This window comes from Manis pentadactyla, chromosome 10 (genome assembly GCF_030020395.1).
Source record: "Manis pentadactyla isolate mManPen7 chromosome 10, mManPen7.hap1, whole genome shotgun sequence".
Taxonomy (NCBI): Eukaryota; Metazoa; Chordata; class Mammalia; order Pholidota; family Manidae; genus Manis; species Manis pentadactyla.
In genome coordinates, this window is record NC_080028.1 from 114,809,530 (window position 1) to 114,829,027 (window position 19,498).

The following is a 19,498-nucleotide window of genomic DNA, read 5'->3' on the forward strand; positions in this document are numbered from 1 at the left end:
GGTAATAGTAATACCTTAGTGTTATTTGCTTTCCTCATCCATATTTGAAAAGAACAGAGAGTTGGGAGTTTCACTTGTCAGGAAAATGAAAAAGAAGCATGAAGAAATAAGGCTCAGCTGTGATGAAATAGGTGGAGGCAGGTGCAATATGAGTACCTTAAATACTTGGGCGGTCAAGTGATAGGACAAAAAAGGTAGGAAAGCCAAAAGATAGGAGAAAAATGTGGGAAAGTAAGTGATGGGATTAACAAGAGCATCCTCGGTTCTGTTCCTGTTCTGCCTAGCTGTGGCCCGCCTCCTTTCCATCTCAAAAGTGAACTTACTCCCTTCTCTCTTTCCCACACTCCTGTCTCTGGTTTCGTTGCCTTATCTAAGTACTTTCAAGAATCTCTGTAGGCACTTTTGATGAACAGTATGGTTGAAAGCAGTATTTATTGTGGTTCCATAAATAGACATACAGCATTCTAGGAGAGGATTTGTAGAAACAGAGTGAAGATTCTTTTGGTTAATTTAGCCTCTCCCATGCAAAGACTTAGGTGGAGTCTACTTACGTGCCGGTTTGCAGATCCTAACCAAAGACTGACCCCTGAAGGGCCCAGGAGAGCCGTATATCAAAGTCCAGCATGCAGAAAGTCAGAGTAATTAGTCCCCGAATAGTCCTTGAAGTAAAGAGTTCAGACTGAAAACTTGGGGAAACCAAACATAGAAGGTGGAATACAGGGTCATAAATACATAATAAAGTTAGGGACTAGAAACTGGACACAATCAAGGGGAAAAAATCTAGAACAAACAAGGGGTGTCCAAGGTAATTGCTATGAGTACCGCTAGAATTTTGAGAGGTTAACTTTAGTGTGAGCTGGGGTGGGGTGTATGTGTGTAGGCAGCCAGTGGGAAACAGTTTGTTCTGGGCTGTATAGCAGTGACTATCTGAACAGATGGATTATGGTATGGATATAGTCTTATTTCATATGTACAGCATATACATATAGTCCCAGTATTCCTTACTAAAATAGGAATTCACCACTGTATCGTTTGGTCATTATAGTAAACCAACTGACTTTACAGGGTGAGGGACTTGCACACACAGAGTTAGCACATTTCCTGTCGTATATCCAGCACTAGGTCCATGAAGTATCTCTGAGTGGTCGTGAGCCGTGGGTCTCTCCCTTCATATCTTGTACACCTGCCCCTCACCATTACTTGTTTGTACAGCTGTGTTTAAGTTTGAATTGGGGCAGTGTTGCCCTTTGGGCTGTAAATTTGAGTTATTAGTAGTCCAGTGTAGTATAGTAGAAAAGTCTGGGATATACCCTGCAACTTTTTATGATGCTATGTGCTGTGTAAACAATATGTGTTTTATATGACTATGTTTATCCAATATGCTGTGGTAGACCATAGAGGTGGCCTGTCATGAATGTTAATTTTCAAAAAAACCTCAAAGTTCTCTGAGTCATTATGAACTGAAGTTCTACCATGTGTTTTCAAAACTGCTTTTAAATCATACATTATGAGCCGGTAGTTCCTAGGAGAACTAGAAATACCAGAAGCTATTTTATACTGCAGGGGTTTATAGAATATATGTATTTTCCCAGGCTCGACTTGTTTCAGTGTTTTGTCTTAATATTGATTATTACTACCTTAATTAATTCGAAATACTTATTTCTTCCTCTAGAAGTTGGTGAGAGAATGTCTCTAGGTTTCTTTCCATTAATGGTGAAATATGCGGTAGGAAATATTTTCTTTTGCTCTTGAAACTGAACAAGAGAGGACCGTCGCTGGTTTTCTGCCCCTGGACTTGGTCATCTCTGTGTGGTTGTTCGGCCTCACAGAGGTATTTCTGTATCTGCCCGCTGTTTATTCTGTCAGAATTGGTGTCAGTGCTCTGCGTCCTTTAGGCCCCGTGTGAGGGATGAAAGGTAATTTTGCTTTCCCTGGGCATTAGTAGGATCCTTTCAGAGGCTTGGGAGAGCAGGAGGAGGAGAGAAAGAACTGGGACGTTCGGAGGGCCATCAGGTGGCTTCACAGTTTCTTCCCTGGACTTAACAGGAGGCCCTCCTGGGAGCAGCCCTTGTTGAGGCACAGATTTGCGCCTGGTCTTTCCCCACCTCCTCCCAGCCCAGGGCTAGGGAGGCTTCTCCTCTTAGTAGTGCACTCCCTGTGCTGCTCATCTGCTCAGTCAAATACAAATGACGTAACCCAAGAAAGCCCACAGCCCATCTTAACATTTACCCCCAGCATTGATGTGTTACAGGGTAATGAGGTGAATGATTCTCTAGTAGGTCCCTGCATTTACTTTTGTTGTTATTTTTTTAAATCAAGCAAGGGCTGAAGATCATCTTTTAGTGGCATCTTTCAATCTGGTCCTGCCATTTCTATATCAACTAGGATATAGAAGTCCTATTTGAGCAGATGATACCTCTCCTACTGGAGATTGTTTCTCTATTTAAGTCACCAGTAGGATAATTTTAAGGCAGGAGGCTAGATATTTATATGGTCATCTTCACTGTCTTTGAGGATTAACAATTGATATCATTGCTTTAAATGTAGAGGTATTTCACCTGGAAAGGTGTCTGGAGATAGACAAAAGTATGTTGAGCATATTACTTGAAAATGTAACATACTGTTTAAAGTATGTTTATAAGATAAGCTTATGCTTGTATTTTGAGATCTTTCAGTTATCCAGTATGTGGTATTAAAAACTATGACAATATTAGCTAGTTAATATCAGCATTAAGCCATGCATTGTGTCATACAGAAAGGTATGGCTAGTTTCCTGGCCAAGTTAATAGAAATGAGTTAATTCCATCATTACAACTATGCATACAGTTGCTATCTTTTCAGTAACAACAGTAATTTTCTGTCTCATGCATTATGTATTTTCCTAAACAAATTTTTTGTCTGCTTTGGTCTTTCAGTGCTGAATGTAGAGGAATATGGGGGGTGCAGAGGAATAAAACATAGTTTCTCTTTTCAGAACAGCATGTGTTTGACTTCCATTTACAGCAGTGTGGGAGTTGTGATTTTTCAAGGAACCCTCCTATTGCAGTTCAGCTAGATCCTGGCTAAATTAGAACATATATTTTTTTTTAGCATTGCTGAATCTACAAAAAAAACAAGGGAAATCTCTATGAGTCCAGAAAAATCAAAGCCAAAAAGTTGAGGAGAGAAGAGGAAGAGGAGTTAAAGCCAGAGTAGGGACTGTGAGCCTAAGGCATCAGGCAGTGTTGCCCTGGGGCAGTCACACTGTGATCAAGAAACTAATATCGGACCTCCTGCATGTGTGGTGGAGGAGCGGAACTTGAAAAGTTCATACTAAGCATGACCTTGAATGAGACAAAGCAGTCTTTAGCTCCATGCAAAAGCAAATTCAAATCCTTGTGGAGTCATACTTCCCAAATTCAGATTGTTGGAATGTCTACAGGTTAAAGTCTACCAAAGAATAAGTTCAAAACTTAAAAAAGAAGAGCAACTAAATCACAAAATATGTCTGGTTAGGCATCCTGTCTGCTCCCCTCCACCTACCCCATTCACCTAAAAATACTGAATACAGTTAAATTTTATTTCTTAAAATCTTTGAAATACCAGAAAGATACATAGTATTTGTCAGGTCCATATATAGACGAATGCAGGAATCCACAAAGATGATGGAAATACTGAAACTACTGAAAGTATTTGCTTGTGTTGGCAAACCTGAGCGTTGGTTTCACAGCCCTACAAGGAGCAGGGTACAAATGATACAGCCAACCCGTCCTTGGCACAGACAGTGGGGAGTCTCATAGGACACACTTTCATAAGTTGAGACCACAAAGGTGAAGTCTAATGTTAGGGGAGCAGTAGTAGGAACAGAGTAAATTAGAAGAATTCAAGAAACATTTAAGATTGTTTAGGGAGTAGGAGATAAAGAAGAAAGAATTATCACGGATCATTATCAGGTTTCCATTTTTAACTACTGGGTAGGTGGTGGGGCAACTTACAAGATAGGAAACACTAAGGAAGGACTAAGTTTCAGGGCCAAGGTCTGAACATGTTAATGTTGTGAGATGGTTCTATGTATAAGCAATCATGTTTTGGGAAAGTTTTATAAGTACAGGTATCTAAATACATGGAAATGGAGCTATACTGTAGCATAAACACATAGGATTTGTTTTTCTCTTATTTTCCAGAAAATCTTTAAGGTAGTAGCTGATACTGGTTCATATGGTTCAAAGGTGTGAGGACCAAGATTTTTGGCCTTTCACTTATGGTTACATAATGGCTGCTACTGCTCCAGCCATTATAGTCCAAATGGAAGGAAATGGGAGAGCTTCTTCCTTCTAAGATAGCATCCTTTGAAGAACTTTCCTGGAAATCCTACCCAACAACTCTCCTCATAAACTACTTTTAAAAGGCTAAGATGTGTACCCTTCTGTATGGACACATTATAGCTTCAAGTGAAATCAAGATTCTGTGAGTGACAAAGGAGGGGAAACTGGATATTGAGTAGGCAAATAGCATTCTGTGCTATGGGGTGTGTGTGCATGCATGTGTATAATATTAATGCGGTGTGTGTGCATGCATGTGTGTAATATTAATGCGGTGTGTGTGCATGCATGTGTGTAATATTAATGCATGAATAAGGCACTAGAAGGAGGAAAATTGAGAGTAGGAAATGTATCTGAAACAGAATGTAATTGTATCCATTGTCTTCTCTCTTTTAATAATATAACTCGTTTTAATTTTAACAGTGCAAACCACCCATCCACCCAGCTAGAGTACCTGTCTCCCATGTGACAAAGTTCAAGTCAATAGAATATCAGTCAAAATAATGTGTGAACTTATTTAAAAGGAAGCTGCTTGTCCTCATTTCTTTCACCTTTCCTACTGTCTAAGAATAGCAACAACCGTGATACCAAAGTTGGTAACTGGCCCTTGAAGATTGCAGAACAGCCCTACCCATCTGGGTCTTTGATTAACACACTCTGTACTGTCTGCCTTCTCCTGGACAATGACAAGAAAGGAACAGACTTCTGTTCTGAGATGGTCTGAGATCCTTTGTGATCTAGTACACGTAAATCTATGTGTACTTCTGGATGAAACTTTTACCTTGAGACTAACTATATTTATAAATGATGAATATATAATAAGCCATCAATAATAGCAACAATAAATAAAATTATGTCTGATTTATTAACTATATATGAGTATATATGGTTTATAAGTGATTTCTTAGAGGTAAAAAAAAAAAGGAGAGTATGTTAAGAACTATTCCAGTGAGAATGTAAAGATTATTTCCTATTAGGAGACCAGGAAAAACTTTATGAAGGCAGTAACTTTTGAATTGCACTTTGTAGGGTAAGCAAAGATATGCAGAGGAGCATTTCAAAGTATAAGGAACAGGGTGGGTTTAGTTAAGGAGTGGTAGGTGACTCATTGGAAATGTATGAGTTCTCCAGTTAGGTGGTAACCTGATTCATAGAGAGCAGAGAAATGTTTATTAGGGGAAAAAGAAAAGTAGGAGTCAATACAAAAGGACCTCATATGTAAAGTCCATTTTGGTAATGAGAATTTTTGAACAGAACAGCAATGTATCCAAGAGCAGAAATTGACAGGACCTGTGATTCACAACCATAAAATTTGCTGGGATTCTAACAGTCGAAACTGGGAAAAGGGAAATAAGTCAGAAATCCTCAAGGCTCGGGGAACTAACCTAACAGAAGTACTCACCCCGAAGAAGGTAGCAAGCTGCCTACATTGCTATTCAGAAAGCAAACTCCAATCACGTATGAGTTGACATCTAGTATCAAAGGGTCTTATTGAAAAATTGAAGACATAGAGCAGTAGTTTCTGATTAGGTGCAAAAAAAACCATGTTAATAAATGCTAATCTTTTAATGACTATATGCTATGTGTAAAGCACTATTCTAGGTACTCTTATTAACTCTTTATTTCTTGTAACACTTGTATGAGGTAATTGGAAACACTTGGATGAGGTAACCGTGTTATCATCTCCACTTTGATTATTGCTCATAGCCCCCCTTTAAGTAATACTGTGATCATTATGTTCATTTTCAGATGAGGAAACTAAATCACAGAAAGGCTAAGTAACCTGCCTAAGATTGCAGAGTTAATAAGTGAAGGAGTTAGGATTTTAGCCCAGTTAATCTGGCTCTAGAATCACACTCTTAACATTTCAGTCAGTAACTGGGATAGAGAGAGAGAGAGTTAGTCCTCCTGGGAAGATTCTATTAAATTAAAAAATAACTGGGCTATTACCCTATGTGGTAGCCTTCTGGAGTGGTTTCTAGCCTTTTCAACAGAATCTAAACCAGAACCTGAGAAAACGCTTCGGCAACCCTGTGTGAGTGACATGGGGCGAGGAGGGGAGCACCGGGAGACACGAGTGCCGATGCCTCCTGGGCGTAGAGTAGAGCCAAGAGTGGAACTGAAGACTAATTCCAACGCTCACCTGTTTTCAAGTACAGCACTCCTTAAATACGGAAGGGGCTGGTTAGCCTGTGTTTAGGTCCTGGGTAGGACGTTGACTTGGCCGACTGAGACCGTTTGGGGATTGGCAGATATCCTCACGAACACTGGGTTAAGACAGTTTCCTGACGTCTGCTTCTCTCTCTTGTTTTAAACCTTGTAACTTATTCTCAGTCAAATAAAGTGATATCGTGCTGTTTTCTTTGTCTGGAATATGATAGCGGGGAGGTGTCCCTGGGTGTCCCAGCTCATATATACTCACATTTTGTCTTTAGGAGCAGCATTATCCTTAAAGGACTCTATTTGGTATTATAGTTAATTAAATATAGAGATACTCATTATAAGGTAAATGTGGCCTCCCATTTACATTTTATGAACTGTCTTTTTATGTAGATACTGGATATTTTATTAGGATTAAGATTTTATTGAATTGACACAATATAAATGGCTATGTCCTGCTTTAACCTTTCATTTTTGCTTTAATAGCCTGTACCACAAAATTAGCTTCTTTTTTTTAATGTGTTCATTTCTAATTGTGTGGGCCACATGAGCCTTGAGGAAAAGGAGATTGAGAAAGTTTCAGGCCAAATTCTGCTGTAATGTAAGTGACATGTGACTTCTGAAGAGCCACAACTTGGAAGGAAAGAAAATAGTGGGTAGCCATACCTGGAATCTAAACCAGAACCTGAGTTTTAAATACTTCTGGCTGTAGTTAATAGCACGTTCACCTAACATTGGCATAGCGATGAAGTCATTAATTTTCTCACATAACCAAAAGTCAGGAGGTACCAGTTCTAGGCTTGGTTCCCTGACGGTGACAGCAGGTCGCTGGGTTCACAGCTGGACTTCACTGTCGGGGCTGCTGCAGGGGGACAGTGGTCATAAGCATTATGTCTTCATGAGAAGTGGGCATGAGCTAGAGGCTTTCTCCCCAGCCATTCTTCACTTTTGTCAAGGAGGAAAAAAAAAATCTGTCCAGTGGAGAAATGTGTCACGTCTCATTGTCTAGACATAGCTCACAAGGTGATTTCTAGCTGCAAGAGAGTCTGGGAAGGTGACCTTTTGACTTTTTCAGCGAGGAGGCAAGGTAGAGAGGCATTAACCATGACTGTTGAATAGCTCACTAACATTTGAAAAACATGCTTTTTCCCTTCTCTCCTACCCCTCCTCCTCCTTCCTTCCTCCTTCCCTCTGTGTTTCCTCTTTTATGTCCTGATTTTGGGGATTAAGAAGTGTAACATGGGAGCAAAAACCCCCAGGAGGAGGGAGACAACGATCTCTTCATATGTTCCTTTGCTTCAGCAACCACTGCATTATTTAATTGGGGTAGTTTAGTATTTATCTCTCACAATAGACTGAGCAACTTGAAGACAGGTGCTTTTCAAAAAATTTTAATGCCTAATATTCACCGTAATATGTGACATATGGCAAGTATTCAATAAAGGGATAGCATGAAATAAAATTAGAAATTAAGAAAAAAACTGATTCACTGGTTAAAACTAGAGAGGAAACAAAGGTATTTGATGAGATATCTTGAGAAGAAATAGTGATGTTGACATAAGCAATTGGGGAATTCTTAAAGTATTAGTCTGGCTTTTGCCTTTCTTCATAAAGATAAGAAACAGAAAGTTAGAGGTTTACATTCCAGAGACTGCTGAAGTAAAACAGGAAAGCATACTATCACTATCATGGTGAGACAGACGTCTTATTTAATTTTAAGTCTATATAAACTCAGGCTCCTTTTTTATCATAATTATAATTCCTCTCTTTGGTATTACTTGAGAAGAAACAAAAAGCTTCTAAACATTCACCTATTAGTTATATGAGTTTTTATTTCTCTCCTAAGCATGTAATCTTTGACCACAAAGGTTATAAAACATGTTTGTGGGAGAAAATATTTGTTCTCTTATTTGTAATAGTGGGATCACATTTTTTTACTCAAACCCACAATAAGAAATACATTTTACATCATTACCTCGTATATATATATATATAGATAGATAAAACTGGTACTGACATCTTACAAAAAATTACTTACTCTTTTATCTTCTTGGTTAATGTTCATTCTTCAAAAGGTGCTGTACCTGTGCATGCTGATGTTTTTATTCTCTTTTTATCAAACTTTATAAAATATTGGTCATAATTCACTAACTTGATTTCATGACCCATTAGTGGGTTGCAGCCAGTGGTAAGATGGTAAATGTTTGGCTCTGCTCCTGAATAAAATCCCTTATATTTTAATAACATGGATTTCCTGATATCCATGGTGTAAATATACCCAGCTTGGCCAATTTCAAGCTACCAATGTGATGTCACAGGATGCTGAGTTGGGAAGAGATGACAGTTGACTTTCTCTGGAGCCAGTATGAGCCAACTTCACCACACCACTGGCTGTGACCCACAGTTTAAAATAAATGTAAACTTGCTGTCTTTTATAAATAAGTGAATTTGCTCACTTAAGCTGCAAGTCACCTCATTTGTTAAGCATCCCAAACAGTATCAGGTAAACAGCAGATGCTGAATATATATTTGTTAAAATAATGAGTTGCTTTATTTTGACAAATATAAAAGAATATTGATATCTCCTTAAGTACTTCTTTTTCAGTTGCACAGTTTTTCACTTAAGCACTTCAGTTTCTCAACTGAATGTCACAGTAACTTGCAGGTTCATAAACTTCAAGGTCAAAAAGGAAGTATTTTACTTCATTTATGTATCATGGTGCCCGCTACATCACATGTTCATCCCTTCAATTGTTTCTAAGAATTTTACATAAAATTTGATAAAATAAAAATGTTTTATTATTAAAAACAAATCACAAGTGATTATATTTTAAAGTAATTATTGGTAAAGGAGAAAGCTTTAGAAACAAATTATAAATAATTATTTTTCAAATTAATTGTAGGTGAGTTGGACAGCAGAGATATGTGATTAAGCAGTGAATATTATTTTTTGTCGTTCCTTGAAGCATATGTGCAATTGAGTCAAATTGGATCACAACTGAAAATATTACAGCCTCTTAACAGAATGAAGAGAGAAGAGGCTATACAGCTGTTATTTTTCTGAAAAGTGAACATAGAACCTAGTGGTTGGGAAAGAAGGGTGTTTCAACATTATTAGGAATGCATCAATATTGTTCTATAATGAATTACCAGATGTCACTTCTAGTGAATCGTTTTTTTAGAAAGTCAGGTCAGCAACAAATGCCCAGTTATCTCATTACTCATCTCCTAGAGTTACACTGAGCATGAAGAGTACTCCATTTTAAGTTGCTTTTACTAAATCTTAGAGAAATAATTTTGGTAAATTGGTTGGTATCAGACCTGTACCTCAAACACAAAACAACTATTGTTGAGAAAATGCCATTTTCATAGCATTAATATGCTTTCAATTAACAGACTGAAATGAACTGTTAACAATTACCACCTCCACGTTTAACTACTATTTGATTCTCTCAATTACTGCTTTGCTTTCTCCGTATATTATTTACTTTAACGGAGGGAAGAAGCATTTTATTTAAATAATCCTTATTTTCCCCCCAGCTGCAGAATGTACCCAAGAAAAGTGGGGATTTCCAATGTGCCAATACTTAAAGGAAGAAAAATGGTGCTGTGGTCGTAATGCCAGGATGTCAGCATGTTTGGTATGATTATGCTCTTTTTTTGGATTAAGAGTTTTATCCAGATGTTGCAGAATTTATTATTTTTGACTAATATCATGCATTAAAAGCCAGATTTTATAGCACTCATCATTAATGCTTTTGTGCACTGCAAATTTTGAGAAAAAGATGACTTGCCCTTCTTACATTATCCACTCTATATGTGACGTGGTAGCTATTTATAGTTATACTATAATGTGAAGTTATAGTATAACTACATTTTACATATAATTACTTTATCATATAAAATATACCAACTACTAAATCTTAAGTGCAGAATTAGTCTGTATGTTATCCACAGCTCTGTGGTATGTTGGTATTAGTTTATAGTAGATTATTTGGTCTCCTAATTTTTTATCAAATGGGAAATAAGCTACCTGGTATATGAAATAACTATCAAATAACTTTATGTCCTTATTTAGCTAATTTCCTTAGACCTAGAATAATTTTGCCCATGCTATTCTCTGTTTATGGTGCTATGTTAGTTTATAAAGGAGTAGTTGCAAGTTACACAGTGTAAGTGGATTTTGTTATCTGAAATTTAAATTATAAATGATTAAATATGTATTTAATGTCCAACCCTAAGATAAATTAAGTATTCTATGGCCATTATTTTTATGCCAGTTACACAATATAAAAAATAGTGTACTGATGTGTAGTTCATATATCTTAGAATTATCTTAGAAATTATTTATGCTCAAATAGTTTCCTTTTGTAAGTCATCTTAAAAAAAAATACTTTTCTGGGAAATTGTCTTGTTTTTTCATTATATCTGTAAATGGCATCTGTTCAAGGTCTTGTTAGAATGGCAGGTCATTCTTAGAATGACCTGGTTCTAAGGAAGCTGGCAGCCGGGATTATGCCCTCCAGGCCAGAAATTGAAGCAGTCTCTTAAAGTGAACCTGACGAACCTAAGAGAAAAACCCTAAGATACTGTTACCAAGAATTTCACAAACAGGACACATCTCACCTTTATGGTGAAGCCCACAATTAATAGTTCTCACCTGTAAGCACAGTGTTTCTAATCAGTTTTATGATGCTCCCATTTTACTTATCGGCAGGCAGCCCAGAAGCACTAGATGTCTAAAGGAAGTCCAACGTAAAAGAAAAGAGATCAGAAAAACAGAAGAAAAGCAACTTGGAGGGATTGGTAGACTATCCAAAATAAAATGACATAAAGTAACTATTAATATCTCTTAGAAAGGTAAAAGAATGTATTGTATCCACAAAACAAGGATGTTTGCTGTTAAAAAAAACTCAGAGAACAGCAAAGAAGAGTTTTTGAAAAATTCCAAAATATGGACTGTGTAGACCATGCTGCACTTAAGTACTTTCTTGACCCGTGTCAGCTTCCCATGACATTACCCTCTCCTTAGCTCCATGCCAGTCCCTGTGCACCTTGACTTCTTTTTTTGATACTAAAATAATCTTGGAAAGTCTAAGGAACATTTCTTTTAGTGCATCTTGTTTTTCTTGCCTTTTGCTTCATGACTGACTGTTTCCAGAAATATTCAAGGCTTAAAGTGTTTAAGAAAAAAAAAAGACAGAGAGAAACTTTTCTGGCAATGCTTTCAGATAAATTGTTAAGAGTACTAACCAGAAATAAAATTTTAATTAGATTTTCACAATCTCATCAACATACTGTAAACTTGATAAAACTGTAAAACATTTCAGATTAGTATGAAATATTCCATTATCTTTATTTATTAGCCAAGAAAAATATTGTTTGCAAGAAACTTCTTATTACTTCCCTGATTATATTGTACTATATAATCAAAGTTATCATTTGTATTTCTCAAATAAACTCATCAGCAACACATACTGAAAGTAGTCTCATATTATATATTTTTATTAACCCAAAATAATTTATTAAGAACTCTCCTGTTTCTTTATTCAGTTCAGTCTTTTAGCAAAAGCCATACACAGAAATATAATCTGAAATTAGCACACCCAGTATGTAAATAAAAATTCAGTTTTTTCTTCAGTGTTAAACATGTTCTTGGCCTGTTACTTTTAACTCAATATGAGAATTACATAATAAACTCTTTCCTGTATTCACTCTGGCTTTAGATGTTCAGCAAAGTATCCTTATAGTTAATGGAAAAAATTACATCTTTTTCTTGAATTTCTGTGAAGCAAATTTTCATACAGTGAGCTCATTTTCCCACTAAATCTTCATGGTGTGAGGGCATGGGATGTAAACCAGGGTTCAAAGAATAGATTTTTAGTTCCTGCACACATGTTAACTAGCTATGAAAAGTTACTTTACCTCTCAGTGACCTTGTGCATCTGAAAAATTGCACTTACACAAAATAATCTATAAATTATCTTTCTTCTTGAAAGTATATAATTCAGTTATATCTAAGAAGAATTATTTATGAGGACATAGCAGTCTGAAGCAAATATGGGTATTTTAAATTTGAGCAGTAAGTATATGCAGATCTCTTATATCTGCTATATATACTATTTCTCTCTATGTTTGAAATATGTTCTGATCAAAATTTTTCAAATAAAATTTCAGTCAAAATACTTTAATTCAGTTATAAAACTATTTAAGCTTTGAAATATATGTCTCTAAAAAAGTGAAAGTTTCAGAAGGCTCTATTCCATATTTAAATTACAACAAATCTTTATATGTTGGATTATGAGTATTTGAAATATTGGGAAATATTTTATAAAAATGTTTTGGATCTTGAATAAATATAAATGTAAAAGTAGCCACATATCAAATTTTAAAAATACGTACTACTTTCTCTGCTACTGGGCACTTGACCATACGTGAATTTGATGTGAATTGCAGACTATGCAGACCAAAAATAAACATACTTTATTAATGTTTCAACTCTTCAACATAATTTTGTTTAATAAAAGATGAAATTGTATGTTTATAAAAAATTAGAAGAAAAGTTTAGAAAGTACAAATACATTTATATATGCAAAATAGCTTTGAATTTGTTTTAGCTACACTAAAAGTGAGTCAAAAATATGAGTAATTTCTTTCCTATTTTCTAATTTCCTCTAAAATTCAAGCACTGTATACAGTTGGGGAGTGTATGTGTTTGTGTACATGACACACATCCATTATAAATCCACCTTAAATTATACCAACTATACCAGTTAAAATTCCTTAATGATATTAACACTTCTAAGTGTATAAACTTACGTGTTGTCACTTAATTAATCTTTTTAAAAGTCACTTTTACAAGCCCTTATACAATGTCTTTATTAGTCTTATAAGACTAAATATATCAACAGTCTTTGTCTTTTGTTTTTTTTTTCCTTAAAGGCACTGGAACGGGTTGCAGTTGGCCAAGGGGTAAGTAATCTAATCCAACTGATGAACATGATAGTTTTTCTTAAAGCACTCTTCATATTTGACCGGCTGATGTACTTAAAGCCTGATGTATTTTAATAAGTAAAAGCTCTCTTTGTCATCCCTTTATATTTTGATTTATACATTTTCCATAAGTTTACCTTAAAAGAGAAATGAACTTTCAGAAAAAATAAATTTACTCTTTAGGAAAACTTACATATTATATTCTTTGTTAATGTCTCATGTTTCCATGTTATACTGAAAAGTCTATAAATATTTCTGAAGAATGCTGTTACTGACTGTCTGGGTCTTGTGGGCTTAGTTTAAGTGAAGTTAAATAAGGTATACATTCAGTTGACTTTTTTTTAAATTGTAGTACAAAACACATAATTCAGTTGGTTGTTTCTTATTTTTTTTATTGACATGATTAGTCCTTAGTTGTAATAGCTAAATGGGTTTGTACACAGGGACAAGAGTTAGATGCATCCCCAAATACCATGTAGTTGCTTTATTCTCCATCATGTGATGCATTAAATGTATTAGGAATTTTCAGGTTTTTGTTTTAGTTCTTCTTAACCTTTTCACAAGATTTTTCTTGTTGGGCCTAAATTTTAGAACTCTCTTTGCTTCTTTTCAAAAATTAGTATGTCAATTTGAATTTTTTAAATAATAATTTAAAAATAATAATAGCAAAAAGCATTATTTACTGACTGCTTAGCCTGGGCCAAGTACAATGCTAAGAATTTTGGGATTTTTAAAAATGTGTTCATTGTACCTATCTAAAAATTGATAGAAACTTATTTTTTAAAGGCATTAGAGCATAGTGTAATTGTGTGGGCTAGAGTCTCAAGCTCCTGGTTTATATCTTGAGTTACTGGTTTAGCGGCCTTGGACAAATGTCATAATTTCTCTGTAGCTTAATTTATCTGTAAAATAACAATAACCATAAGAAGAATAAGAATAAAAATACCTTCCTCACAGAGTTATGAGGATTAAATGAATGAAAAATGTAAAATGCTTAAAACAATGTCTAGCACACAGTAAAAGCTCAATAAATGTCAGCTATTGTTGCTGTTTATAAGGTAGTTAATAATTATGCTCATAAAAATAATAGCTAATTTTAACACAGTGTTTACTGAAGTATTGATCAAAGTTTTCTTCATCACCTGAAGTACCACATATGTAGGACTATAAATACTATTATCATCCCATGACTCCAATGAGGAAAGTAGTGATTACTGAGATTTGAATCTCTCACTCTGGACCCCAAGCTCTTTACTGCCTATCAATTTAGTGGTTCCCTAAGGATCTGGAAGAGGAAAGAGCCTTAATGATAATAATATCCAAATGCATTTGCATGGTATTTTTCAGTTTTCCAAGTGCCTGCTCATGTTTATAGTCAATCTTATGAGTTGGGTATTATCCCAAACTTACATAAGAACATGATACACAGCAGCAGTTTAATAGTGCATTGTAGCTCCCCTAATTAACTGCAGAGTACTGACTTCCAGCTTAGTGTCCTCTCCACTAGACCTAAAAAGTGCATGTCTAATATGTATATATACACATTAAAGGTGTACTCTTTCTGCTCCTTCCATTTAAAATGCATTAAAGTGTTAAGCTGATTTATCACCTGTGAAGGAAAGAAAGTAAACTCTAAGCCACATCCAGTTTATTCCTGGAATAGTCAGGCATAGGCCGCTGGGGAGATGTTGACTCCCTTCCCACTTACCCCCCATCTGTATTACCAGGATGGATAGTCCTAGTTAGTCCAGAAATGCACATTTGAAGTCATTCATAACTCTCTTCCCTTTCTCTTAGGAAACAGCTGTAAGTCTCTTATTTGCTCAGGGTGACTTGGGAATTATGATTTATTCTATCCTGTTTGTATTTCTCTGTGCATTCCATTTCTGTATTATCTGTTGCTTAAAATGTATTTCTTGGACGTTTTTCTCTCTACTATCAGTTTTTAATAACCAAATAAATACACATTTATTTCTAAATTATCTTTATACCATTTATATAAGTTTTCTCAAAGGCATGGGAAAGGAGAGCTTTATTTTTAGAAGGATTTTTTTTCCCTAAATGATACAAAATAAATTAATGACACCTCATCCCTGCCCAAGTATTAGAGAGGCAGAATAGCATCGTGACTTTGTACTGGGACATCAGAGATTTCCTCAGTTTAAACACTAGCTCGAATATTTTAAAATATTTCCTATAAAATTCACATGTCTGGCTATTGAATAAAAAGTCAATAACTTTGTAAGATACTTATAATACTAATACTAGTATTTTGCTTCATGTACTCTATTTCCCCAAATGCTTTGAATTGCAGTAGAACAATATAAGAGTAAGTGTTGATACCTGAAAAGGGATTTCAGCATTTTTGTAAAAGTGCTGAAGAGCTATGAGGGGTGGGAGGGGGGCAAAGAGGGACAGATGATAAAACAGAGATCTTTTGGTACTGCAGAAAAGAATTACTGAGATGAAAAAAATGTCAAATGGAAAATTTTATCCAGAGATGAGAAATTCGAATGAAATGTTTTGGGTCCGTCTCAGGAAAGGAAAGTTTAGAAGTAGTAGAGCCTGTCTGAAGTCAAGGAGTTACATTTGAAAAGAGATTTTTATACAAGAAGTGTGCCTTTTGAAGGTTATAAATTTTCCTGTGGGCACTCAGGTATGTGTGTCTGTCTGCTTTCAGTGAGTTATTTTGGGAGTTGAGTTAGGGACTGTGGTATTCCTAGCACCATTTCCTACTGGAATGTCCCTTCCCACTCCTCCCACCACCCAGAAAGGATTTAACTTGTGTTCTTTCAAAGTGCTCTGTCAACGTCCTACAAGTCAGACATTCTCCAGCTACTTAAGAAAGCAGTGCCGTCAAGTGAAAGTGAAGACCCAAGAAATAGTGGTTGACCTTCAGTTTCCAGCTTGTGTATTTTTTTTAGTCTCGGCACCTGGGGAAGAGGGCACTAGAACAGGTTTTCTGCCTGAGCACACAGGCAGAATTTTATTTTGTGCTGAACTCCATCTGAGTCCAAATGTATTCTGGTTGAAAACAGAAGAAAATAACAGTTTTAGATTCTGAAAGAGAGTGCAAGTTACAAAAGGATATCTGAGTGGATACTCACTGAACTTCACCAGTCATTGGATACGTTTTAGATGTCACATAATTTGACTTCTCAAAAGCATGTTCCATATTGTGGATTTCCCTCCATCCATGCTGCTTTTTCTTTTTTTTCAATAATAATTGCATGTAAGTAGGGTTGTTGCTGATATTCTGTGTTGGATTTTCCTATACTACCAATATTAAGAGGTCTGTGGGGACGTGGATCCAGTTTTGGTGACCTTTGCAGTTTCTTAGTGTACGAGTACCTCTTTCATTGCTTCACCTAAATGCTCTTCCAGGTATACTACCTTTTTACCTTCTACTTCTTTGAAATTATTTCATGGGGTCCATCTCTTCAGGCATTCCTGCTTTCCTTTGGGAAACCTTTGCCCCTTCGTGGACACTCCCCACCTCTGTCTCCCCAGGACATGAAGCCTGGCCAAGACTTTATTCTCGGATCCTGTGTCTCTTCCAAGGTCCTTCTTTTCACCTGCACAGTAGCCAGTGATGGGACCTTCCAGCCTCGTATTTTTAGAATGTCCTCACTTAGGGTAGTACCTTTCCTTCCTGGGAATGAGAACTAGGTGACATTATCTTTATTCCACCATCATTAGGACAAACCCACCTTCTCTTCTCTTTTGCATGTATCCTACCTGACTGCTTTCTCACAGGCTCCAGAGCTGACTTGGCTGGTTGTGGATGTTATTTCTACACGTTTAACTGATCAGCACTCCATTTGGGACATTAACTCATTTTCCTTTGATTATGCCTTTTCTTCCCCATTCACTACAATTTCTTTTATAGTTTCTTCTGTTTTCTTGGAAAATTACTTTCTCAGAGTTAGCCTCAGGGTAACGTGGCTATGGAAACTTGAAATGGAAAATTATGAAAGTGTCCTGTATGTTTTGCAACAGTCAGGTTTCTAACATTCACTTACATGCCTGACTCTAATATTGGTTTGATTTCTGTTTTTTATTTGTGCTTTCTTGTGCTTATACATATCTACATTTTTTTTCAGCTGCCTACTGAATCACTCTTCTATCGAGCTGTCCTTCAGGATATTATTAAAGATTGTTATGGCATCACCAAATGGTATGAGAATTTCAGTTTAATAAGAATAACTCTGCTGTTTTGTAAGTGAAGTGAGTTTCAGCTTTCGGGTGAATTTATTCAGAGCCACTGTTACTAGTAGGAGAAGCTTTGGATTTGAGCATATTGTCAATAAGTAACAAAGAATTATGCAGCAACTGTATTTTAGGTTAATCATTATTAAAATGGGGCTCTAATGATTCTTTTTTGTCCTGAAAGGTTGTTGTATTGATAAAATAATGATGTAAAATATACTTTAGAATTTTATAAGTATTGAAATGTTATAGGTAAGTAATTCAGTGAATATAATATTATCATGTGAGCCAGAGTTACATTTAAATGTTTCACAATCAGTACAGCGTAAACAATTAGAACAAATGTTAATTATGAACAACCATTGTAGCCATTTGGGTCTCTACTGATAGCGTAGTACCTCAACATATGTTTTGTTTTTGTTTCTGTTTTCCCCAAATAATGCATTGCTTATACAGAGATACAGTGGTTAGGAGAACTTTTTCCATAATGTTGGTTCAGTACTCAAGCATACACACTCAAGCATACATCTGCAATGCTGGAAAGATTCGTACGTGTCCTCTTGCTAATTAAAGCTTTCGAATTCAGATAACTGTTTGTAATAGAAGTCTTCTTCAAATTTAAACGGGGCAATTTTTAGGTTCTCAAAAAAAAAATCCATACTTGTCAAGAGTTAGAAGCTATTTTTAGATTAGCTATTACTTCTCTGTAAGAGAAAATCTGTTTTTTACTGATAAACATTACAACATATAAATATCTACATACACCATTGGTTTCAAATGTCATTTCTGTATAGGTAACTCCCGTCTGCATTCCAATCTTCATTCTCTTTTTCATATAAATTTAACAACCTTCAAAATGTATAAAAGTGAATTTCTCATGTTTTCCTGAAAACTAGCTCCTTCTCTTGAATTCACTTAAAGATACTAACTTTGTTGAAAAAAATTAAAGAATTGTCCACAGTCATGTCCACCTAAATATTGACTGCCTGCCTTCTTTTAAAACCTCAAATGTGCTAATAGATTTCTTTATTGTTCTCTTAATGACCACTTAAAGTTGTCTACAGTCTTTCCTAAGTGGTCCTTCTCACTTAAAAATTCAACAGTCTCCAACCCCCTACATTCCTGCCTTTTTTCACTCCTCGGAAGATAGATGGTATTTATTGTAAGACTTCTTTCATTCCAGAGCCTCGCTGACCTTTCAGCCACATTTGACTATGTGGGCAATTGTTTTTTCTTCAAACTCTCTTCCTCCTTATCTTCCACTGAGTTGCAGTCTTCAAAGTTTCTTATTTCTACTCTGAGCATCCATCTATTTACTTTAAGAGGTTTTCTTATTACTTCTCCCCTCCGTGTATCTAGGCATTCCCTTGATACTGCTTTACCCATGCTCAGGCAAGGGCCAGAGAGCCCATGCCCAGGCAAGGGCAAGCCCCACCTGCTGTAGAGAGTGTCTATGGCCTCATCTGACCAGAAGGGCTGGTGACAGCTTCTGGGATCTGTAAGCCCAGTGGCTCTACAGCTGAGAGGCAGGTGGGCAGACCTGATTACCCCTAGGACAAAGCCAGTACTGGGCATGGAAGGTTCATGTGCTATGCACAGGTAGAAGTATTAATCATAGCTAAAGCTGAGGGCAGCCCCCTCCCCCTCCCACCTAGGCAAGGGAGCTGAGATACCGCACCTTCTATAGAAGTGTCTTCCAGCCACACCTGACTGGTAGGGCTGGCAACAGCTCCTAGTAGTAATGTGACCCAATGGTGCTGTAACCTAGAGAAGGGCAGACAGAGTCAATAGTTTACAACGCAAATCCAGTGGCCCTGTTTAGCCAGGGAACTTGG

At 36.2% G+C, this 19,498-nt stretch overlaps 1 protein-coding gene across 2 annotated transcripts in view; it reads left to right on the plus strand.

Annotated features, from left to right (window-relative positions):
• Nucleotides 1-19,498, plus strand: part of METTL25 (methyltransferase like 25) — a 115,460-nt gene that overhangs the window by 50,989 nt on the left and 44,973 nt on the right. For both annotated transcript variants that reach the window (XM_036890028.2, XM_036890029.2), the window contains exons 6-8: nucleotides 10,002-10,102; nucleotides 13,404-13,433; nucleotides 17,558-17,631. In XM_036890028.2, coding sequence (XP_036745923.2) covers nucleotides 10,002-10,102; nucleotides 13,404-13,433; nucleotides 17,558-17,631 — 205 coding nt within the window. The remainder of the gene's footprint in view (nucleotides 1-10,001; nucleotides 10,103-13,403; nucleotides 13,434-17,557; nucleotides 17,632-19,498) is intronic.